The 24,935-nt window shown below is 43.7% G+C and overlaps 2 protein-coding genes across 5 annotated transcripts in view; one reads left to right on the top strand and one right to left on the bottom strand.

The window, feature by feature from the left end:
- The first annotated feature begins 1,705 nt into the window (after window positions 1–1,705).
- On the top strand, window positions 1,706–17,160 carry gchfr (GTP cyclohydrolase I feedback regulator). 2 transcript variants are annotated; one of them, XR_007191825.1, is made up of 4 exons: window positions 1,706–1,873; window positions 2,749–2,843; window positions 3,196–3,411; window positions 17,145–17,160. XR_007191825.1 is itself a non-coding variant. In XM_048227689.1 (3 exons), exons 1-3 carry the CDS (start codon window positions 1,838–1,840, stop codon window positions 3,335–3,337), a joined length of 273 nt encoding a protein of 90 aa, XP_048083646.1. In that variant the 5' UTR covers window positions 1,706–1,837; the 3' UTR covers window positions 3,338–4,389. The 2 variants fall into 2 exon arrangements, 1 of the variants encoding a protein (XP_048083646.1); XM_048227689.1 differs by lacking the exon at window positions 17,145–17,160 and having other exon boundaries at window positions 3,196–4,389.
- The window catches only part of dnajc17 (DnaJ (Hsp40) homolog, subfamily C, member 17), a 56,353-nt gene continuing 38,834 nt past the window's right edge, over window positions 7,417–24,935 (bottom strand). For all 3 annotated transcript variants that reach the window (XM_048227683.1, XM_048227684.1, XM_048227685.1), the window contains one exon: window positions 7,417–7,849. In XM_048227683.1, coding sequence (XP_048083640.1) covers window positions 7,691–7,849 — 159 coding nt within the window. In that variant the 3' untranslated portion in view covers window positions 7,417–7,690. The remainder of the gene's footprint in view (window positions 7,850–24,935) is intronic.

The raw sequence follows: 24,935 nt of genomic DNA, 5'->3' as shown, positions 1-24,935 counted from the left end.
GTGGATAGTTTAAATGGTTAAATTATTTAGGTAGATAGTTGACAATAACTGACACTTGGAATGGCTCTAATGTTTGCTAGCAGTTATGCTAACTATGTTAACAAAGATAATAATGTTAACCAAGTATGCTAACTAGCATGCTAACAATGTTAAAATGCTAAGTATGCTAACCATGTGACTTAGCTAACTTAGCTAATCATTTTAGCAGTTTTGCTAAAAATGCTAACTAAAGATGTTAGCATGCTAACTTTGCTAACCATGTGACTTAGCTAACTTAGCTAATCATTATAAGTAGTTTTGCTAAAATGCTAACTAGCATGCTAACATGCTAGCATGCTAACTATGTTAACCATGTGACTTAGCTAACTTAGCTAATCATTTTTAGCAGTTTTGCTAAAATGCTAACTAGCTGCTAACATGCTAGCATGCTAACTATGCTAACCATGTTATTTTAGCTAACTTAGCTAACTAGCTACAGTGGGTAGGAGTCATAGTTGATGACAAGTAACAGTTACAATGGCTGAACAGTTAAAAGTTCAGTAGTTTAAAGCGCTAAATTGTTTAACAGTGAAATATTGTAGTGAGGACTTTTATTTTGAAACAGTTTTTGGCAGAGGAAGCAGTTGAACAGGATGTGTAGTCTTAATAGGGCCAGTTTGTATGCTTAAAGCCTGAGACTGGCAGTTGGTCCAGGTGGTCCCTAACACCCCGCCATAGGATTCTAATTGCTTAACGGCTCTATTGTGATGTCATCAGCCCATGTTAAGTCTATGGGGAAATTTTGACTAGTTTTTAATTAATAGTTTAAAAAGTATAAAAGTTACAAAGTTGAAAAATACAAAGCCCACATGTCCTAAGTAAGACCTACGTAACATAGTTTGAATGAAGTTTCTACGCTACACGGTTTAAGCTGCATTAACTGCGCTAGGAAGAAGAAGAATAAGAAGAAGAAGAAGAAGAAGAAGAAAAGCCTTGGAATAACAGTACAGTGCATTTTCATGCACTGTAATAACATCTGACATATAAACTCTTTACACACTCTCTCTCTCACACACACAAACAATAGGCTCCAATCTGTAAACAGTACATGTTGATAGCTCAGCTGTGTTTTTGGTCAATGTGGACCACAGTGGTCTACAGACAATGAGCTCCAATGACTCTGCAGTGACAGATACCAAGTGGTTGCTGTGGTTAAAACCATATTGCTGATTTTTATCAGTCATTGGATGTGGTTTATTTCTTTAATTTTTATAGTCACAAAAGACCAACCTCATAAAAATGATTAATACACTACTTTGAAGAGGAGATGACCGATCTCCACAAAGGAAATAAAAAGTCACAGTGATCACAGTAAGGTTGAGCTCTGTACAGTAGCTTGAGCCTCTCAGCCACAAAGGCTGTTACGCAATAGCAATACAATATGAAATGACAATGTTTTCTTCATCTTTAATCACTACCATAAAATATTATAAAGTGTATTGTTGGAAATTATTTAATTCCATTTAATTTGTGAAGATTTACTTGCATTAAAGGTAAAGCAGTAGTCTACTACAGATAATATGTACAGTGTAATATAGATCAACAACTAATCTGGTTCAGTTGTATATTAAAACATAGGCTACCACAACCTTCATTATAAGCCAGTTATGTTGACGGATGCTGTGACCGTCCTGTGATTGGTCAGTTTCGATGGGTGTTTCCGCATTCCACCCAGGAGCTTTCAACATAGGCGCCTATGCACAACCTGGAGAAAACACAGTCGCGTCTAAGAAAAATAACTGCCACTTGATTAACCACTCCCCGGGGGACTAGCTGGCACATAACTTGATGGTACAGGATGCCGTACGTTCTCATCAGTACCCAGATTCGACTGGTGCGTATCTCTGCACGCTTCTTAGAAGCATACATGCTGACGCAAGTAAACCTGTCACTCACTGACATGCTTATACAGGAGGAGTCCCGTTATGGCCATTTACGGGCTATAGTCTACGTTTTAAAGACGCTACAAGGTGTCACAGAAGTGATGTGGGTCGTTTGTGAATCTTACGAGAACATTTTTAACACTGCTAGTGGACGCCTTGATTAAAATGTTTGGAAGTATTAGTGCTATCTGAAAACACGCATGTTGAAACACTGTTGCACTTTTGTAGCATCCTTTCCTTATTTAATTTGGGGACTGTCAGATAACTTAGGCTACTTTGTGGTGTTCATAAGTCCTATCTTGTATGCAGATGGGTCTGCTGCGAGAACCAGAATTTCAGGAGGGTTATGCAATGTTTATGACCGCCTGCCAAAGGAACTCGTAGTGTGATAGGCAACTACTAGTGTTACTGTGAAGAGTGACTCGACTTGGACTTTGAGACCAACGTTGCCATCTTTTGGCACCCCCAAAATGTTTTTGTCAACCAGCTGAATACGTCACAACCAGAACAAAGACTATCCTGGTGTAGCCTAGGTACAAAGAGAGAACTGGGAGACTGGATTTTGTCTCATGCCCTTTCTTGATTCTGTTTGAAACAACACATTGTCATCATAGGCCTACCAATATTGTAAAGTTTAAAGAGCAGATAAGCTTAATTGAGAACACAAATATCTCTAATTATATATCTTCATTTAGGTTGTATGTTCATGTGACCTATGTTAAGATTATTATTATTATGGCTTGAAGTTGTATGTAATAATATTATGAAATTAGCATAAGTATGGATTGTTTTCAGATGATTGGCTTTATTGTCATGTGTGTTTTAGGAGACCGGTCCAACCATGGTTGGAGATGAGTACTCCGATCCAGCAATAATGACTTACCTTGGGGCCAGGAAAACAACAATGCTTGGAAACAATTTGTAAGTGTTAAATAGTTGTCTGGTTCAGTTAGCTGAAAAAACAAAACAATATGAGAGCCCTGAGTACTTAGTCCAGCTGTCAGCTGTGCATTTCTATATTGTCCGCTTGCCTCAATGGATTCCAGTATCTCCAGCGTTCTCTGGTTACTATGATTTAATTTCTTTTGAAAGAACAAGCAATATGTTAAAAACTATTTAAATACCTTGTGGCTTACCATAGCAAAGCCAAAAAGTATCACAAAAAATAGCCTTCTGCGCATGTCAGATCTGCTATCTTTCCAGTGCATGTCTAGTACATTTGTGGTACATCAGATAACTACCATGTTTGTTTGTGTGTGTGTTTATTTAACAGCTCAGAGTATCATGTGGATGACCCTCCCAGGTTGGTTTTAGACAAGCTGGAGAAGCTGGGCTACCGTGTTGTTTCCATGACAGGCGTGGGCCAAACCCTGGTTTGGTGTTTGCACAAAGAGACCATTGAGTCTCACACATAGGGGCACTGCTAGAAAATTTGGGCCCTATGACAGACAATAATTCTGGGCCCCCAAGATAATATACAGTATTATTTTGTGTGTGTGTGGGGGCTCTATGGGGTACCCTGGTCAGTGCTGGGCCCTTAGAATGCCCCCCCTCCCCAGGTGTCACATGGCACATGTCCTCATGATCGATCGAGTGACTGCAAAGCCCTGTGCTGCACTTTACCTGATCCTATGGTCCCAGGCCCTTGCCATCTTAATTGTTTCTTTTTTTTTTAATTATGTTGAATTATGTGTTAAAATACCTTTATTTTATCTCAAGTTCTGATTAGCTAGGATTACTTATTTGAATGCATATTTAAATATAAACACCTGAATATCAAACAAAGACAAAAGCACCCATTCCAGTCAGAGCAGTATAAAGGTTATACGGCTCTGATTCCAGTGAACACATAGTACGTAAGTACAGGTTAAGAACATTCTCAAACATTCCTGAACATTCAAGTAAGAACATTCTCAAACATTCCTGAACATCCATAGCCTTACCCAGAGCCTGATAAATATCTATAAGGCTCTGTCCTTACTGTGTAAACTGACTGTATAAATGGTCAACAAGATCAGTGTCTCTTGTTAGTAATGATTACAGAATCATACTTGCCGTTTCATCTTTGAATGTCTATGCAACGCTGAGCGGGGAGGATCTGTTAGAACAACAAAATTGTACTTGTTGGCTTTCATCTTAAATCATTCTTTGTACTACACTACTACTTGGAATCCAGAAATGTAGTTAATATATGCAGTATCCTGACATCTTTGTTTAAGTCTGTAACCATGTGCTCGCAACATCCACTCATTCACTACACAGAGCACTGCATTGTCAATAACTCTATTGTGTTGATGCACTATGTAGTACACTATGAAGCCTAGTGAATGACTGGATGTTCCGAATGCAGACTTTGCTTTTTTTTTCTTGAAGCTTATTTTACTGTAGGGAGTAGATTTGTACATTGTGTATCGTATTGTACTGGTACTGCCGATTGGATTCCGAAATAAAATAACTATTGTCATAATGAGGACCAGTTCTGTTTTTTTCTTTCTCTCTCTCATATTAAGCAAAAGCAGCCTCCATTGTGCCAGTACAACAGCAAATGGAAAAGAGAAAACATTTATGTGAGAGGTGGAAATGACTGCAAACAATTTGTTCTGTCAGAGGCTCACAGGCATCTTGTGATGGGAAAATGAGCAACGACGACAAGATTAATGATATAGCTTGTGGCAGTTTGAAATAGCAATTGAAATCATCTTCCGTGGACCATACTGTTTTATAAAAAACATACACAGACGCTGTGTTATTCTTTGTGTCTGTTGACAAACATGTCACTGCAGTGATTAGCATTCACCAAAAAGCAGTTACATCCAGTAATTTAGCATTTAGCCCTGTCAAGCTTGACAGGGTCGTGCAACAGCTTTGCATTTGAAGTGGATGGGCAGCAAGTGGAATTTTGGCCTCTGCAGCTCGTGCTGTACTGTATAGAAGAGAGATAGGCATTGTCATAGTTCAGATATAACAGAGTATAAAGTGTAATGGTTACATATCGTATAATTTAGGACTTCCTCAACCATTGATTTTTTTCTGAGAATGGGACAGTACAGGTGTTTGGCCAGTCTTCACTGACCTGGATGTTGAATTTGGTCAGCACACCTGCATGCTGCCAATACCTAACACACAGCCTTCCATATCAGATATTAGACGAGACTGTGTGTGTGTTTGTTACAAGTTTGATGACTTTTTTTATTACACACTCATTTGTAGTATGTGGTTTACCTGAGGAGAACTGCCCTTGCCATGGCTACTGCACACAAATTCCAGCGCCGACTATTTTCATAACTTTAACATCAAACAACAAGAGTGTTTTTTATATCACTCTACAGTTTGGGTTGGGAGGGTGATGCAAGTGTAAACACCTTTTGACTAACAAAACCACTGACCTGCGTGTGTGTTTGTCAGAGAGAGAATCGGAAAAAAATGTACGATAGAAATCCTTAGTATGCTTGTGTACTGTATGTATGTGTTCGTGAGTGATTGTGTGTATGTGCGTGACAGAGTATTTATGACAGCAAGAAAAGAGCAGAGATAGGGAAAATGGAGGATCATGATTACTATAGTTTAATTGGATAGCTGATGATGGAGGAACAGAAATCTTTCAGGCTCTATTCCGTGCCTTCCCTTCACTCAGGGTCTTAAAGGGTAATGCGGTCTGCTAAATTGCTTCCCTGTTTGTCTGTCACTCTGCCCCTCTACTCCAGGAGGATATGTTCTCCTAGATATCTGGAGCTATAATTATATTTCCTGTGTTGCAATTTGGACAGACATGGGGTGTTAAAAGTTTTTTTTAATAATATTTTCCCTATGTTTTCCAGGGAAGTGAAAAGAGCAGAGTGTGTAAAGAGAACCATGTGATGGAGGAAATGTTGCCCAGAGAGAGAGAGAGGAGGGATGGAGAGGAGGGTAGAGGAAGAAAAGGGGCCGGCGTCTTCCTGCCATAGCCAAGCATTGTGTAACACAGTCGTGTGGGAGCAGGGAGAGCGTCGCCACACGACTGAGATGGATCACTTGGGGTTTTTGGATTAGGCGATTAACTTGGACGCCTAAATCACATAATGACAGCAGGAAATGGTCCCATAGACACTACTGTGGCATGGTGCTCTGGGGGACACCATGATGATTCTGTTCTGTTTTGTGGACATCATGGAGGGAGATGTAACAAAACAATTCAGCTGTTCCCCAAAGATCAAACAAACCTCACTGCAGTCCCAAGAGGATCTGTGGATCGGTAAAGCAAGAGTTGTAACCAAATAATAACAGGGATCCATCACTTGTTCCCACTGTTTTACATCTCATCATGGATTGTATCAAATCAATCATACTTTATGAACAGTTTGTCACAATTATAACCCCACGGATAAGTACAGTTATATGAGTCAAACTGATCATTAAATTTGCATTATGAAAATGTACACCTCATTTTGCATTTCCTCTTTTATTCAACATGTCATGCCAGAAGACTTATTTGAATATGACCACTTGTGTTGTGTCCATAGGCAGGTGGGAACTAGGCTCATAGCAGTATGAATGTATGACCTAGAATTTTTCAATGAGCCTGCAAGCAATTGTAGACACTGGTTTTGGTCCATAAGTCACAGATTGGGCCACAACCATGTCAGTCAAAATGGTGGAAGCAGATAAATGGCTGGGTCAGGCAGAAGGGTGGAGAGGCATTGGCAAGTGGGGAGGGTGAGTCTGCTGTCGAGTCTCCAGCTATTCTCATGACTGAAGGTGCAAGGCTTTTCAATATGTGTGAAGTGCACAATTCAATGTAATCTGCTGAAATTCACCATGGAGTCAAGCATATTCAAAAAATACATTATGTGTATCAAGAGCAAATAACTTCTATGGGCCAGTGATTGCCACAAGGGCAATAGTTTAAGAACACAAGACTAATCAACCACATTTTGTTTGCTGGCTCGAATTTCCGTAAGACCCTCATTGCAGTTTGGTTCTGGGAGCCTGTGACGTCCAGGAATTTCAGAGCAATCACCATGTCCACCACAGTCACAGCGTGTAGGGTTTGGGCCACGCTCAGCTTTCATTGTGTAGACAACTCTGGTCCCTTCAGACCCATATTTACCCTACCCCACAGTGACAGCAGCACCATGTCTAGTGGGCACGGAGCTGGAACTGATGCTTTAAGAACAAGACTGGGAGGATTTCTCCACAAAAAACATTTTTCCAGAAGGGTCTAGGTCAGCGGTTTGGCCGCTGTGAGGATGGGGAATATTTTGGAGATGCATGTGAATGCTGTTGTTTTTTGTTTTTGATTTTTTTCATGTTTTTTTTTTTATTTTGCTTGGGGGATAAACTCATTGTATGTGTTTGGGGTGTATCTGGCATTAATGTGTAAACATATCGCTCCATTCGTTAAAAATATTGTATTTTGCTTAGGGCATTGGTAGATGCTTGGCAACAGGATACCCTGACAGTGTCGCCTGCTATAATCATAGGTCAGAATAACACAATACAGAGACTTCTAGAAAAAAAAAAAACAAGATTTATTTCATTCCCCAAACTTAAATTACACAATAAAAATATGCATTTAAATTGGCCACAAACTAAGCAGCATGACTTTATGAAACTAAAGCCATTGGTACAACAGTCTCCAATATTTATTCAACAATTTGCCATGTCCAAGACATCAGCTCCGATCAAATCACCACACATACTGATTGGACCAACATGGTCACGTCAACCAATGAAACACCTTGTCACTGGTTTAGGTGTCCTAAGTGGGCCAATGGGATCCAGTGTTAGGGTCAGGCTTTGGCCTTAGGTTTGGCATGGGCAGTCACTGCCTCCTCCTCATTCTCCTCATCTTCCCTCTGCATCTCCTCAATGAGCTTCTGTCGCTCTGCAGCCTGCCGCATTCTCATCAGCACCAGGCTCTCGTAGTCACGGCCAGAGGTCAGGGAGGCCTGCAGGAGGAGACAGGACACACACACATAAACAGTGTTGCAATGGTGCAAACATACATTACACATACATCCATACAGATGTGCCTAAATACATAGGGAACACACACACACACACACACACACACACACACACAAAGGATGTCACATACACACACACACACATACACACACAGATGTTCATATACATGGTACCACACACAAACACACACACACACAAAAAGGAATACAGGCACACAAACACAAACACAGAAACAGACCGTCGGTGACCGCATCACATTCTTATCAGCATTGTTAGTCAACATTTGCATAGAAGGCATGACTAAAACTGTACTCTAAGCAAATGTCAAAACAATGAAATCATCTCTGTACATAGGGTAGGAAAGTTCCTCTAACTCAAGCAACATGCCATCACAGGGCAAACAGGCACGAGTCTGTGAATGTTTGTCTTTGCAACCCCCACACACAAAAGGTCAAAAAAATATTTCTTAAGGAGGCTCCACTCTTAAATATGCATAACGGCAACATATGAGAGAGAGAGAGAGAGGGAGGGAGGGAGAGGGAGATAGAGATAGAGGGAGAGAGAAAGAAGAGAAGAAAGCAGAACTCAGTGTGGGAGTGCTGTGCGCGAGGCTCTGACTGGCTAAGGCTGCCGTGTCTGAGAGATTGCGGGACATCTGACAAGGCCGCTGACTCCAAGACGTTGCCATGTCTCGTCTCTGCCCTGCGGAGCCGCTGGTCGTCACGGTGCCAGAGCCGGCTGGAGCCACACACACGGGTCCTCGGCCTCAGAGAACCGCCCGGGTTCCAAACCTGACGTCACTGATGCTCTGCAAACACCACACGTCTGATGCTGACGGTTAGTTGTTAGGTGCTTGTCTGCCACGGCTAATTGGATGCATGTTTGAAAATGAAAATGTGTATTTAGAAATCTGGAACAAATTCATGCACTTTCAGTGCTGGAGTTGAACTTTGAAATGGCACCATGATTTCACGTTTTGCACAGTGCCTAAGTGACACTGCCGCCAGCTCAGCAGACATACAGACAGCAACAGGGGACAGCAGACAGACAGCCTGGGCTAAACAAATGCATTTTAAGAGAGTTAAAATGAAATGAAACCTTTGCTGAAATGATCATTAACTTATATTTATTTTTGTATGTTCTGTGGGCATGGAGGCCTCCCGTTGGTATTGTTAGCAAGTTGCCCTCACTTAGCCACAAGAACAGAAATTATAGTTACCGCCACGAGCATTAAACAATGCCATGCCAATAGAATTCTTGACTGGCTGTCAAAGTCAATCTCAAAGGAAGAGGACAGTTTTGGCCCAAACTTTCTCAGAAGTTAAAGGCAGGCAGACAATATGCCACTTGAGAAGTACAGAGTGATCACAGCAACTATAACACAAGAGTCAAAAGTGTAACGCTCGCCTTTCTGAAGTGCCTTTCAATCACTGTAAAACTAAAGCCAAGCCAAGCCAAGCCAAGCCAAGCAAGCCAGCACATACATAGATAGATAGATAGATAGATAGATAGATAGATGAAGAGGCAGACAGACTATGCGGAGAAGTCTATTTCTCCTCTTCCCTTAAGTGATGCATTGAACAGTTCAATGGCCCTGGGGATGAATGACTTCCTCAGTCTGTCTGTTGTGCAAGGCAGTGAGCGAAGTCTCCAGCTGATCAGGCTCTTCTGTTTAACAATAGTGTTGTGGAGTGGATGACACTCATTGTCCAAGATGTTGATCAGTTTGTTCAGGGTCCTTTTGTCAGATATTGAAGTGATGCACTCCAGTTCAGCTCCCACTACAGAGCCAGCTTTCCTTACCAGCCTGTCAAGTCGCCAAGATCCTTCTTCTTTGTGCTTCCTCCCAACATACCACAGCATAGAAGAGGACGCTGGCAACAACAGACTGGTAGAACATCCTGAGGAGCTTGCTGCACACATTGAAGGAGCGCAGCCTCCTCAGGAAGTACAGCCTGCTCTGCCTTTCCTTGTAGAGTGCGTCAGTGTTGGCTGACCAGTCCAGTTTATTGTCCAGGTGGAGACCCAGGTACTTGTAGGTGCTTACCACCTCGACATTGACCCCATCAATGGAGACTGGTAGCAGAGTGGGCTTAGACTCCGCGTGAAATCCACCACCATCTCCTTGGTCTTTGAAGTGTTGAGTTGGAGATGATTGAGTTTGCACCATTGCACAAAGTCCTCCACCAGGCTCCTATACTCCTCCTCCTGCCCGTTCCTGATACACCCCACAATTGCAGTTTCGTCAGAAAACTTCTGCATGTGGCATGACTCAGTGTTGTAGCAGAAGTCAGATGTGTACAAGGTGAATAGGACTGGAGAGAGCACAGTTCCCTGTGGCGCTCCGGCGCTGCTGATCACAGTGTCAGAGAGACAGTTCTTCAGTCTGACCTAACTGTGGTCGCCCGGCCAGGTAATCTGTGATCCAGGTTACCAGGTGAGCCGCCCACACCCATCTGCAAGAGCTTGTCTCCCAGTCTGAGGGGTTGGATGGTGTTAAAAGCACTTGAGAAATCAAAGAACATGATTCTCACAGCACTTTTCCCCTTGTCCAGGTGAGAATGTGTCCTGTGTAGAAGATAAGGGATGGCATTGTCCACGGCCACTTTCTCCTGGTATGCAAACTGTAACGGGTCTAGTGCATGGCGTACCTGGGGTCTGATCATACATAGTCCAGGGCTGCAGAAATCCACATTGTTTTCTTACACACAGCCTCATTGGCCTAGCTATCTGGTATAGATAGTTGTGATTGTTCTGTATTTTATTATGACCGCCGCTAGCGAAGCGGTCATATAATGATTGTCAAAGTCCAGCCCCACCCCCCCCCCCCCACCATCTACTTCCTGAATTTTTGGTCAATGATACCCGGGACATTGAAACACCGGTGCACATGAAATTTGGTGGGTATGTAGCCCCACTAGACTTTTAAAAAAAAAATTTGTTTTTGGCCCCGGGGCCACTCCCCCCCCGTTGGGCCCCCCAACCAAAAAAAAAAAAGCAGTTTTTCCTAAATAACTACCTGAACCGTGGCACTGAGGATGAAGAATCTTTTATGGTATGTTGGTCTCAAGGGCCCACATCAACCTGGCCCAAAATCACTCATTTGTGATTTGCACCCCCCCCCTTTAAAAAATGAAAATGCAATATTATTCTGCTTGATGTTCAGAACTGCACCAAATTTTATGTGTATGATTGACCTGGCATTCTCTGGGGGTATGCCAAGTTTCGTAGAATTTCATCCATGGGGGGGGTCTAAAAAAAATTAGGTTATGTGTACATTTAGTGACTGTACACTCATTGGCCTGTAGATGGCGGTGCACACATATACAAATGCACACACACACAGGCACCCACATACTATCGGTATTAGAACGGCCGATACATAATTACAAATTCAGTAGGATTAAAAGAAAGCCAAATATTCATCATCATCATCATGGCTGCATTTCCAGTATTGGCGATAAGTAGTCGCTTGTCCACTAGATGCATGATCATTGCAGTGAGACGTAATTTTGTTGGAAGTTAAAATTGGGTTGGAAAAACAATGGACGCTTCCTACAAGGACTGTAGTTTACCGCAGAGAATGTCTAATAAGGATAGGACGATGTTCACATGAAATGTAATTCCCATTTCTTCTTGAAGCCGAAATAAATCTGAGGATGTTTTCTAGGTAATGTTACCGCTAGCGCTTGGTTGAGTGATGGAGGCTAATTTGATTGATTGCATTTGTAGAAAACTATAAATGCGGTTATACCAAGCAAATTGATAGCAGCACTGTAATTGTATCTTTCGACTGTCATTTGTTGCACGTGCTACAAAAAATCATTCTGTGCAATGGAAGATTTACCAACGCTACACCGGGTCTGATACAGTTTAGCCTATACATGCGCGTGAGACTGAGACGCCTGTTTATTTGTTTTAAGCGCGTGCAGGGTGTGAGAGGGGAATCGATGTGCTTTGATTCCAGCTTGGTAGTTGTAGTCTGTGAAATTAAAAAAAATGGTGTGTGTGAAGTATCCAAACAATGACACCTTCATTTCATTATGGCTGCTTTAGCAACACACCTTAAGCTACTGTGTAGTGGCTCCCATTTAGAAGTGGCTACTTCATTCATGCTTTCCTTGACTCATGGAGCTGCGGAATTTTATTACAACTTTTCACCACGATATGGCAGTTTAAGTCCGCTTTGATACTGTAAGGCGAAGCCATTGGTTTCCAAAGGAGATTTTATTTGTGTCGCCAGCATAGCCTATTGACAATTTATGTTGTAAATAGGCCTACCTTATAAGCCTACCTGTAGCTTAGGGAAGCTAACAGCTTTCTATTAGGATCTAGTTTGTTAGTTACAGTCGTCATAACTCCCTGATGCATTTTTGCATTTAGAATAGCCAGAGCGTGGATATCTCAATCGGAAAACTAGAAATGCAATTCCGAGGAATTACACGAGGGGATGCAATCTGCTGGTTAGGGTGTTGGTGGGGCTGTTGAGCTTGCTGCTAGCTGGTTGGTAGGGTAATTGTGATACCTGCAAAGGTGCTTTTGGAGTAACCAAATTTGAATCTTGTGTGACATGGCATTCTTGAGATATCACATTCAAGGTGTTTTTGACCTTGACATTTGACCTTCAACCTCCAACATCAACTCACTTCACCTTGGAGTCCATAAAAAAACACTGCGTATCAAATTTGAAGCATGTAACGCCAAGCCGTTCTGGAGATATAATGCTGAATGCATGAGATATGGCTGGGACTTTTATTTTGACACACAGGAAACACTTTAACAGGATGTGTAGTTCAGGTAGAGCTAGATTGTATGCTTAGAACCTGAGATAGTTGGATTTCTCACAGGTGACACCTGTGCCAGTGTTCTAATTAGCCTGGGAACTGCTCTGAGAACTACTTAACGAGCGCAGCTGGCTCTATTATGACATCACAGCCCCCATTCAAGTCTATGGGGAAAAATACACTTTTAATTACAAATATCTCAAAAAGTATAAACTTCTCAAAAATGAAAAAGGGATAGGACGGTAAAGCCTTGGAAGATCTACGGAACGGTGTTTGAACCAGGGCTTTGAACCGGTTCAAGGAACGAAAACGAAAACCGGGAACTTTTTGTATTTTACAGGGAACAGGAACGAAACCGGAAACGTTATTATTTTTTATGTTCTGGAACAGGAACACTTATTTAAAATAATGGTAACCGTTAATACCGGTTTTATTTCGCTCCTCAAAGTTTTGTTGCCTAATTAACTAAAAAAAAAAAAAAAAGTAATTATTTTCGTAAGACGCTACCATGATGGCTGAGGTTCACTTCCTGTGTGACATCACATCAGACATTCGCTGACTGAATGGAGAGAGAGCGGTGGATTACAAAGTCTCCACCCACATCTTAAATAAGAGGTAAATTACGCATCCATTGTTAATTAAAACGCCATTCCAAACACAATAACAATAGCTATATTTGTCGACTCCACGCTAACGATGGACTAGCTTAACATTTGGCTAAATGGCCAACACCTCTGTTTGCCTAATGCACAGATGGCTTGTTACGGCATGAGTAGGCCTACTGGATGGCCTTTCCCGACAGTTGGAATTTGTTGTTGCCCGAAAGTGGCATAACCACGTGTCTTAATAATGTCGCTACGCTTTGTGTGGAATTTTTTCTTTAACAATAAACTACACATTTGAAATAATTGTAGGCCTATTTAATTATTATTATTAATAATATAATTATTATTATTTAATAATGGTTGTAATATTATTACATTTGGTTTGCTGATGAGAAAGATGTGACATAATTCTATAGCATTAAACAGCTGACAGGAACTAAATTAACCGCTCCGGGAACAGTATTTTTTGTTCTAACCGTTCGGGAACGCCAATTTATTGGTGGAACTCATAACCGGAAACGTTATAATTCCGTTTCTGTTCGGAACGAACCGATTGGGAAAAAAAAATCGGTTCAAAGCCCTGGTTTGAACCAAATTTGTACGTTCAGCGGTTTGGGCTGAATAGCGTGCACAAAAAGGTAAAAAGAAAAATAATAAGAAGAAGTCGTCTCCGGATTTCAATAGAGGGGATGCATCCCCTCTAATTAAAACAAAGCTGGGTGAACCCAGCCTGATCTGCCCGCTATTTATTTTTTGATTTCTTAAAAGATTGAGCTTGGTCTGGTGAAAGCCAGACTAGCCATGGACCTCAGTTACACAATGCAAGGGAACATGAATCAGCCTATATTTGCACGAACAATAACGGACAACAGCTCTTCAACTTTGGCCCGTTAAAGGGAAACTTGGCAGGATTTCCCCCTCTGCTGGAGAAATTGTGCATTATGCCATTTCAAACTGTGGAAAAAGGTAACGATAAAGCACATGGATCTGTTTACAAGCTAGCAAAACGGTTAGCATTTGTTCGGCAGACAATGTGGATGTTACAAGGTAAGAAACACGATTTAAAACGAGTTTCTTGTTTCTAACTTCTCTTTCCGGGACGGTAGTCTCAATGTTGCAAGGTTGGTTTTCAGCCTGGGGATGCTAGGGGCAGCGGAAAAGTCACCATTTTTTTACCGGAACAGGTCATTTAACCATCCAAATTATTTCTAAACGGGTTTATTACGTTGAAATAGTTGCCAAGTTCCCCTTTAAAATGTGTATGAACAGTCTAGCGATGCATTTCATCAAGGCCCATTTGGACATGTCAGTTATTTGCACCACTGGTTAGATGTAAAACAGCATTTCGTTTCAGACTACTGTTACTTAATTTGTGCATTAACAATAACGTTTCAGACTACTGTTACTTCATTTGTGCATTGACAATAAAGTATCACATGAACTAAAGATGACTAAAATCTTATGTAGAAGAAGAAACATTCGCAAAAAATCCATCCATCCAAAATTGACCTTTGTTTTTGATAGCTGTTGAAAACGGCATGGAACTGACAAGAGATGTTTTTGCTATTTATTTATTTATCAATAAATAAATAAATAAATAGCATTATGCTGATACCTTTTGCTTTTCCCAAATACAATGTAGCCTACAGGTGTAAGTGACCTTTCATCAATCCAGTTGCAATGGATGAACTGTGATGAACTGCCCTACTTGTGATTGTTTAGAGATTTTAAAGGTTTTATATTGCTACATCTTCTTTGGCTATTCTACAATCTATTCACCTTTTCAGCACCAGTAGGCTACTTTCTGTGCAGCCACACACACACACACACACTCAGGCATGCCAAACAAGCATACACAAAAGTTTCAAGAGTGGGGGATGGAGTAAAAGATGGAGACAAATTGAAGTGTGATTTATTTTCGCGGAACGGATGTACAGGACTGAGAGGCGGTCATATTTTGTACCGCTATGCGGTACATCTAGTTTTAGTAAATACCAGTTGCTTTTTATGTACTCCAGGCACTTAAGACTGCACTGTGTGGATAAGGCTGATGGCAGTCAGATAGCTGGGACCGGGTACCTTCCTGCAGTTCCTGGCCTTTCTGAGTGCCATTGGATCAGTGTAAAACTAAGAGCAAGCCCAGTAGACACAGGCTCCAGGGCAGCAGGGGCTCCAGGCTCTCCAGCGCAGTAGCGGGAGGCTGGATAAACAGGACTGAGAGGCGGTCATATTTTGTACCGCTATGCGGTACATCTAGTTTTAGTAAATACCAGTTGCTTTTTATGTACTCCAGGCACTTAAGACTGCACTGTATGGATAAGGCTGATGGCAGTCAGATAGCTGGGACCGGGTACCTTCCTGCAGTTCCTGGCCTTTCTGAGTGCCATTGGATCAGTGTAAAACTAAGAGCAAGCCCAGTAGACACAGGCTCCAGGGCAGCAGGGGCTCCAGGCTCTCCAGCGCAGTAGCGGGAGGCTGGATAAACAGGCCCGGAGGTCCAGCAGCAGGCTCCCTTGCCTGGGCTTAAGTCCCCGCACTCCAGCCCCTCCGCCCCAGAGGGTGGGCCGAGGGGCCAAGCTGTCTGCAGAACAAACCGTTGTTTTAGGGGATTAGGAGGAGGAAGCCTGCTGTGCCAAGGATGTGTCCACCTAACAAGACCACGAGGGCAGAGAGGGGAGGTGGAGGAGTTTGTTTGTGTCTCTCCCACTCTCGCCCGCGCTCACTCTCTCTCTCCCTCTCTCCCCGTGTGTTTGTAAAAAGTAAGTGAAGGAGTAAGCAAGATACAGACAAAGAGACAAGATACAGACAAAGAGAAAGATAGGAGAAAAAATTATCTGTCCGTGAGCGTTTACATGCATGCACACTTGTGAGTGTGTGAGTATGTGTGTCTTAGGGGTAAGCAAAAATAGCAAAGGACAAGCAATTCTGTGAGGTAAACCATCTGGAAGAGATGATGAAGGCTCCATCAACCACCCATGTGAACAGAAAGAGGGAGGGAGGGAGGAAAAAAGTAAGAGCAAGGGAAAGAAAGAGAAGGAGGGGAGGAGAGAAGAGGAGCAGAGCGGAACGGAACTGTGTGGGGGGGGATGCGTCGCGTGTTGAACTCCGCTCTGTGATTATCATGGCAGCGAAAAAATGAGCTCAGGTTACCCTGGTCCGAACATGTAACCATGAAATATCACGCAAGCTCAATTAAGCAAATAAACAACTGTTACATCTTCAATTAAACCAAAAGAGAGAGAGAGAGAGAGAGAGAGAGAGAGAGAGAGAGAGAGAGAGAGAGAGAGAGAGAGAGACAAACAAACAAGTGTGCTGTTGGCCCTGTGAGACAGCACCCCTGCCCCATCCACGCCTCCGGCTTACCATACCTCAGCTCCAGCACGCCCTCTACTGGTCAAACATATATAACAGCCAAGTACGAGCCTAGAGCCTAGAGCCTGAAGTGCCTACACACCTAAAGTGCATTGTTCTCAAGGGTGTGAGTAATATGACATTGGATTTTATTGTAGTATTTTTAGTAAGGGACAAGCTTAAGAGAGGCTCCCAACTCAATAGACATCTAAGGTAAGACTATGTTAATCTGGGCTGGCCAAAACGCATAATGTCTATTTAATCACAGGCAGATCTGTACACATAATCCTACCATATATAGATGAAGTACTTTACAGTACTTATAGGTAGTATGTGATTTAAACTGTACGTCTGTTTGTTCATCTGTCTTTCTCAGATGAGGCAACCAAGAATGATGAGGTAACCAAGTTGTGTGCTGTCTAGCCCAGGTGTTACTAAGCATGATGACGTTGCTGCTCAAACTTTAAGGGGTGTTTCCTGGTCTTCAAGATGTGTGTAAGTTCACGTAAGTTTGTGTGTGTGTGTGTGTGTGTGTGTGTGTGTGTGTGTGTGTGTGTGGGGGGCCCTGAATCACAATAACTCACACACTAACTCTGTGCATGGAGGCATGTGTTCCAAGGCGACGAGGTGATCTGTTATGGTGTCTGGTCTGGTGTGTGTTTGGTCTGTGAATCACATCAGATCTCAGTGAGCAGAGGTGAGCACACGGGGTCTGTGGGAGGAGGATTGGAGCAGATGGGAAACCGCAGCAGACGGCCTACTAACTCAGAGAGAGAGAGAGAGAGAGAGAGAGAGAGAGAGAGAGAGAGAGAGAGAGAGAGAGAGAGAGAGAGAGAGAGAGAGAGAGAGAGAGTCCTGCGGGAACGACAGGAACAGAGCCAAAGGAATGACATCACCCTCCTCTGGGACAGCATGGGGGAAGCGTAAACAAGGCTGATGTCACTCACGCACGTATGCACGCAAGCACACATACTGTACAAAGCTAGCTACAGGATCTGAAATTATATATCATCAGTCATCACTGCAGACGCCATGAGTCTTGCACACACACGTTTAGAGAGAGTTTATCCACTGCAGGTATTGCAGCTGTTGTCCACTTATTTGTTTCACACAGCCTCACTGTATATATTCTGTACTGTAAACACCAGGTGTATTTAGGTGTATTACAAGTAGCTAGACTACATCACATGGATAAGATTGATGGCTGTATGATATCTAGGAGGGCATGTGCATGCATGCATGAGTGTGAGCAGTGCGTGTTTTTGTGTATGTCAGGGCTGCCAGTTATTTGTTATTTGTTACGGACTGCAACTTCAGACTGAAACAGAGTTCCTAAACTTTCCTGTATGGAACAGTCCCATGGACTACAGAACCCTATGATATCAGTCAAGTTACTGACATACTAATGTAAACTTTCATCGATGGCTGACATCATGCAATCCTATTATCCTTGGGTCTATTTCCCCCTAGAAAGTGCAACAACTCAAAGAATGTCCTTCTCAATTTGTAAGCGGCAGTTTAAAGCAAAAGGGGTGGGGAAGTCTGTAAGTCCGCACTTAAAGAAGCCTTGCATCCCAACATGCATTTGTCCCAACTGTCTCTGGGCCAGCCCTACGCTGTGAGGCAGATGGAGTTAGAGACTGCACCGAGAGACAAACGGCCTGGAATCCCACAACGGCTCATTGAGCTGTCCAAAAAAGAACGGAACTCATCACGCAACGCTCAACCACATGTGCACAGTGTGGGTGTGTGTGAGTGAGTGAGTGAGTGAGTGAATGTGTGAATGTGTGTATACACCTATGTTTGTGTCTATTCTCCAGTTTTCAAACTGACAAACAAATGTGTCAGAGAGAAATGATGTAGAAGATGATTAAAAGAAATGAGCGCCGGCGCTGATGATTTCCCTCCTCTTGGCTAGAGCTATGAAGTCCTCGGAACAGAGTGACCATTCCAAGGCAACAAAACCTGCAATTGTACATAGCTTTCACAATTTGTTTTGTTGTTTTTATTGTCTTTTTTTCCCCTTGTAGAGACAATTACCAACATCACTATTTTATTACTCACAACTAAATTCTCTATGTATCTTTGTGATGGAACAACACAGACTTGTGATGCCTGTGTTCATCTCACTGAAATCCACACTTCCTGACTCAGGTTGTGGTCAACCACACGCCATCCTGGCAGGGAATTACCATGGAAACAGCCAATACCACACCACCACCCAGGAACTAACACCTCAGAGGAAATAATACATAAGCTGGTCTTTACGGGCAGCTTTGCTCTGGTCTCTAACAGTCTGTTTCAGCTTCGCGCTCTCTGAAGTTTAATCTTCAATATTTCTCCCCCCTCCCCCCCAATCTCTCGCTCTCACGCACACACGCACGCACGCACGCACACACGCACGCATACACGCACCATCTCTACTTTCTGTCAGTAAGATGTGGCAGGGGTGATTAATGGGGCCCAAACACTTATTTAGAGATCATTAAGAGCGCGCTACGTCCGTGCGAGACGCGTGCCCAGTGCTCTCTGCTAACTTAAACAAACACACGCAAGCAGAGTTGGAGGGCCAGAGTGCAAAGAAATTCAAAACTTCCCCAGAGAACAAAGTCAGAAAAAATATCACTTTCTATTCTTGAAACAAGCGTGTTATGGGTGGGAGGAAACAATACACACACACAAGTGGAGATAGATGTGTAAATATTCTGGGCCAGCAAGCAGGGAGGTGAGTGTGCATGTATTTGTCTGCTTGTGTGTGTGTGTGTGTGTGCGTGTGTGTGTGTGCGTGTGTGTGACAAGTGGAAGTAGATCTGTGAGCATTCAGAGCCAGGGAATGGAGAGATGTGTCCATGTGGGTACGTGCTTGTGTCTGTCTGTGTGCATGTGTGTGTTTAGAGGAAATGACAAAATGGAGACAGATTCTGAGGACTTAGAGCCAGGGAAAGGATAGAACAGTGTGTGTGTGTGTGTGTGTGTGTGTGTGTGTGTGTGTGTGTGTGTGTGTGTGTGTGTGTGTGTGTGACAGAGAGAATGAGAGAGTAAGAGAATAGCCAAGGTCTGGAAGGCTCCCCTTCCTGAGTCTGCATCGAGCTCTTTATCGCACAGATCCTGGAGCCAACTTCCTCTGCTTTGTTAATGACAAAGATGCAGGAGCTGTTGAGTGTATCAAACAGAACACCTGGCTCCAGTTCCTCATCTATGAAAAGGCTAAAGCACACAATCACATGTGGAGAACCAAATCAGAAGGGAACCCTTGAATGAAAGGAACAGAAAAGAAAAATAGGAAAAAGAGAAAGAAGCAAGGACGGGAGGGAGGACCGAGGGAGAGAAAGAAAGAGGGAAAACAAAAAAAGACAGGACGTGAAACGTTCATTTAAGTCTCCTTATCACCAGGGAAACAGTAACACACCGTCTTTACACTCATCAATTCCCCATACTCCAAGCCTCTGATCATGGTATATTTGAATTATGTTTTTAGAATCGCTAAATCAATCAATTCAATTCTTCCCAGCGGTGAAATGTTTTTGGACCGGAGCAAAAGCAGCAGGACAGAGAGCCAGCATCCTGGACCTTCTGGCCTCTACAGCAAATAAACAGAAAGAAAGCGATGGAGGGAAAAGAGAGAGAGAAAGAGATGTGTTGCAGTACCCTGTGTTCCCAAGCGCTCTTTATCATGGTTGATGCGACACTGGGCTCTCTACCTCTGAGACCTGACACTGAGGGGTGGCCAAGTCGCAGGCCAGAACAGAGATTTGGTTTCCACGAACATATCTGTGTCGACACGCAGCAGGAAAGGGACTGAAGTGGACCGTGGGCCCAGAAACAGAAATTACACTGACAGCTTGTGATAGTCGGACTCCACACGAAATGAGTTTCAAGTTGGCAAGAAACTGTAATCAAAAGGTTATTAAGAGCCAATCAGATGGGAGTGTCAGAATGCCATACATGCTTGCCCTATCTGTGTACAAATAAAAACTTTATCATTGTGAGTCACAAAAAAAACCCTCTCATGCCAAACAATGTCCTATTCCCACACTCAAGTATTATGTGCAGTGCCACTTTAGAAATCCCATTTCAGCCCAAGAGGCATTAAGAAAGCCCGATAGGGCTGTTTACAGTCTCATTCACAAGCACTTGGTTCCTGGAAGTAATCTGTGGCTCTGTGTTAAAGTGGCAAGTGTGGCTGTGTTGGCACAGTGAGATTATCTGGCATCTTATCACATTAATATGTTGGTCATCTCTGGGAGTGAAAGAGTCTCCGCCACTCCCACCCCTCCCCCAATCCCCCCCACCCCTCCCCCACTATGTTTGCTTCCAGGACCCTCAAAGCAGCCCAAATCTTGAGGCCCTTGATTTAATAATTACAAATTGCAGCGTGCCAGAGGACATCAGGCAACGCACATTTTCAGACCAATTTCCCCGAATTTCCACTACTTGTGAGGTATAAACTCGCACACAAACACACACACAGACACACACAAAAAGACACATAAATTCCCCGTTCAGATCTATGTGATTGAAGTATAAGTAGGCAAACTCTTTTTAAGGAAAGTCAGTAATCAAGCATGTCCAGAAAAAAATGATTATGCAGCTCATTAAAATTTTACTTGGCTTTCTTTAAGATATTATACACCCACTAATACTCAAAGTCTACAGAGTATAATTATGGCAAATAACATTATGCAGATAACAGTTCACTATAAATAAATAATTTAAATGCAAATATTCAATCATGATTAATTAAAATTTTTGGCAAATATGTATTTCCCATGCTGTTAAAGGGTAATTTCAGAAATGGTTAAACTATGCCAGAACTTTTTCAGAGCTTCTTAAACATCACTCCAAATGTGGAAAACAAAATAGCATTTCATATCTCGTTCTCATAAAATCAATATGTATGGACCCTTGCTGAATAGGCTTGTTAGCATATGAGTCTGTGCCAATAGCCCAGCATGTTCAGTAAAGTAGTAGTCATGAGGCTACTCTCTCTTAACATAAAGTAGGAGTAACATATAGCATTACAGCTTGATGAGGCTCACTAATGGAAACTGGTATATTAAGTAAGGGATAACAGCCACCGAGGTGTCCTGTTATACGGAATTAATGGACGAGGGGCAAAGAACTCCCGACGCGCAGCGAGTCCATAAATTCCGTATAACTGGACACACCTCGAAGGCTGTTATCCCGCTCATCACCCGGTTGCCACTGTAAAGCAAAGGACACACGCTTGTTGTACAACTTTCGTTGGCCCAATAACAGCGATAGCATGGACAGTTAGCTTGTTTACAGTTGATTCCATTGTTGCGAAGCCTGCCTCCAGGCTCAACCGGCGTCCAACTATCGTTGTTATAGTTACTATTCATAAGCATTGATATAGAACAGCGATTCAACTTTTTTTTTTACCAGATCTACTTCATAGGTGTCCCGTTATTCAGAATTAAAAGCCACCCCGCCAGCCATTCAGAAAAGAGTATTTCTTCTCTCCAGGTGATAATTAAGTATAAGAGCTTCTGTGTTTAACTCCGTTTTAGCTGTAACTCCAATTAGCTTCACTATCTCTGCTATCAGTTCCTTCAACAACTGACATCAGAAGGTTACTTTTTTATCATAGCAGATGTCTTGGTGTTTCTCATGCTGTTTCATAACATCAGTGACATGATAAGGCCTCTTAGGAACTTTGCTCAAGCCGTGGAAGTTAAGCGTGAAGTCATAATGCATCACATTGCGCTACGGCTTTCATATAGGTCACACAGGTGTTCTGCTCGACAGGTGAGTTTCAGTTGGACCCCCGCCATGGCGCCTTCAATGTGACTCACTGTGAAGCAGACGCACAGTGGCTCACTGCACAGAAGCTCTTGGTAGTCCAAACAGCAGTAAATCACCAGCGAGACTCCAGTTCCTCCCCCCCGGCCTCAGACCCCCATGCAAAGGCTGCACAGAGGACGAGCTCACGCATGTTTAGGGCTGAGTCACATCGCCCACTCGCACCCCAACTCACCAAAGCTTATTTATTTTGTGCTTAACTTTGTGTGTGTTTGTGTGTGGTGTGTGTGTGGGGGGGAGGGGGGGCAGTAGGGTGGGGCCTTCAGACTCAGCGCACAGAGGAGGAGGTGCACAATGAGCACGAACACTCAGACACAAACAAAAAGCCTCAGCCTCGCCGCTCACAAAAGGCCACTCCACGCCGGGTCTGGAAACACTTTTTCGGCGACGGTGAAGAAAACATGCTGCATTCTGTGGGGCTCTGGGATGAAGGCGCGCGCGCACGCACACACACACACACACTGACCGCAGCGCAGCAACCCCAGCAGCGGTCTGCCCGACCAGCCTCAGGAACACAATGAACCAGTCGCTTGCTCGCTCTCATCAGCCAAGGCCAAAGCAATCAATCCAGAGACAGAGAGACATACCAAAAACAACATGAAAGCAACCCCCACCTTGTACCTCTGGTCATATGACCTCTCGGTAGGCCACAGCACCACGGATTACAGCGAGCATTTCCATTGCCCCTTTGATTATCTCCTATTATGAAACCAGAGCTGCAGAACTGCTAGCTTGACAAAAAGAGATGACTGGAGTTCTAAACAGAAAAGAGAGGAACGGAAAGGAGAGTTAAAAAAATAATAATGATAATATTACAAAAATAAAAAACGTATTTCTATGTTGTTCTGAGAGCCGCAGGTTTCAGGGCTTGAGTAAATGTTTTAATGGGGCTGGTGTTATTTCATTTGCGTGAGTAATTGCTTGTGCTGAGGCGCACCAGATCCTTTTGTGAAGAGGGAAGATTTTTGTTTGTTGGATCCGTTTGAAAGGAGCTCATCAGGAAGACAGCAATCAGAGGGGATGGGGCCCCGTCTCGGCCCTTTGCGCTCGACTCCATTAACCTCGGCCAGGCCTGACAGGAAGAGGTTCTGCTGTGGACCGGACTTGACCAAGCTGGCCCAGATAGACGGAGGGAGAGAGAGAGAGAGAGATAGAGATAGAGAGAGAGAGCGAGAGCGAGAGAGAGAGAGAGAGAGAGAGAGAGAGAGAGACGACTCCTGATGTGCTTTTCTCAGCAAAAGGAACATTGTGTGTTTGGTAATGCAAAAATGAATTCCACAGGCAAACCACACACAGACAAAGCACAAACCACACACAAAGAAAATGCATGCATATACACACACGCAGACTCATAAACACATGCGCATAAAGAAACAGAAAGACACGGACAAATAAGGACATACAGAGAAATATTTAGACACACACACACAATTCAGAAACTCAGAGAGAGGCACACACACGTACACACACAAACAGCTGTGTTCCACCCGTAGCTGTGACACACACACACGTACACACACAAACAGCTGTGTTCCACCCATTTACTCCAGATGTATAGCACCGTCCCACGGGAGAGGTGGGGGAACGGGACTCTGTGGTGACGCTGAGCAGAGCTGAGTGGATGGAGCAACGCTGCCAGACAGCTGGGGCCGGGGCTGAGGCTGAGGCTGGGGCTGTGGTAGGGGCTGGGGCTGTGGTAGGGGCTGGGGCTGTGGTAGGGGCTGGGGCTATGGTAGGGGCTGGGGCTATGGTAGGGGCTGGGGCTATGGTAGGGGCTATGGTAGGGGCTGGGGATATGGTAGGGGCTATGGTAATGGTAGGGGCTGGGGATATGGTAGGGGCTATGGTAGGGGCTGGGGCTATGGTAGGGGCTGGGGCTATGGTAGGGGCTGGGGATATGGTAGGGGCTGGGGATATGGTAGGGGCTGGGGCTGTGGTAGGGGCTGGGGCTGTGGTAGGGGCTGGGGATATGGTAGGGGCTGTGGTAGGGGTAGGGGCTGGGGATGTGCTAGGGGCTGGGGCTGTGGTAGGGGCTGGGGATATGGTAGGGGCTGGGGCTGTGGTAGGGGCTGGGGCTGTGGTAGGGGCTGAGGCTGAGGCTGGGCCACCCGCTCGCCTGCCGTCTCCCTCCCTGGGCCTGGGACAGGACAGCACCCAGGCTCTCCCAAACACCGCAGTCCCACTGTCTGCATCTGCACACTGCCTCCTAACTGACAAACATGCTACAACAATCCAAGTGTCTTCCAAATGTTCTCTACACTACACTAAGCAGCACCTTGTATTTGTGCAGATAAATTGTATGTTATAAAATTACATTATATTAAGTAAATAGCGTAGGGACATTAAAGAAAGGATTGCATGGAGAACCCTGTGTAATAGAAGATTCAGAGAAGAACCTTTTTGGGCTCCCAAGAAGAACCAATTAGTGGGATAGATTGGGAACATTTCTGGGGGAAATACAAGGTTGTAAGGCTCCACTAACTCAATGATTATGAAGCTCTTGC

This window comes from Alosa alosa, chromosome 19 (assembly GCF_017589495.1).
Source record: "Alosa alosa isolate M-15738 ecotype Scorff River chromosome 19, AALO_Geno_1.1, whole genome shotgun sequence".
NCBI lineage: Eukaryota > Metazoa > Chordata > Actinopteri > Clupeiformes > Clupeidae > Alosa > Alosa alosa.
The sequence above is the reverse complement of the archived record's forward strand: the minus strand, read 5'-3'. Positions and strand labels throughout refer to the sequence as shown.

Coding starts and splice junctions, on each gene's coding strand:
- gchfr (XM_048227689.1), top strand. CDS start 1,838: ATGCCGTACGTTCTCATCAGTACCCAGATTCGACTG. Junction 1,874..2,748: donor TCAGTACCCAGATTCGACTG/GTGCGTATCTCT, acceptor TGTGTGTTTTAG/GAGACCGGTCCAACCATGGT. Junction 2,844..3,195: donor ACAATGCTTGGAAACAATTT/GTAAGTGTTAAA, acceptor TTTATTTAACAG/CTCAGAGTATCATGTGGATG.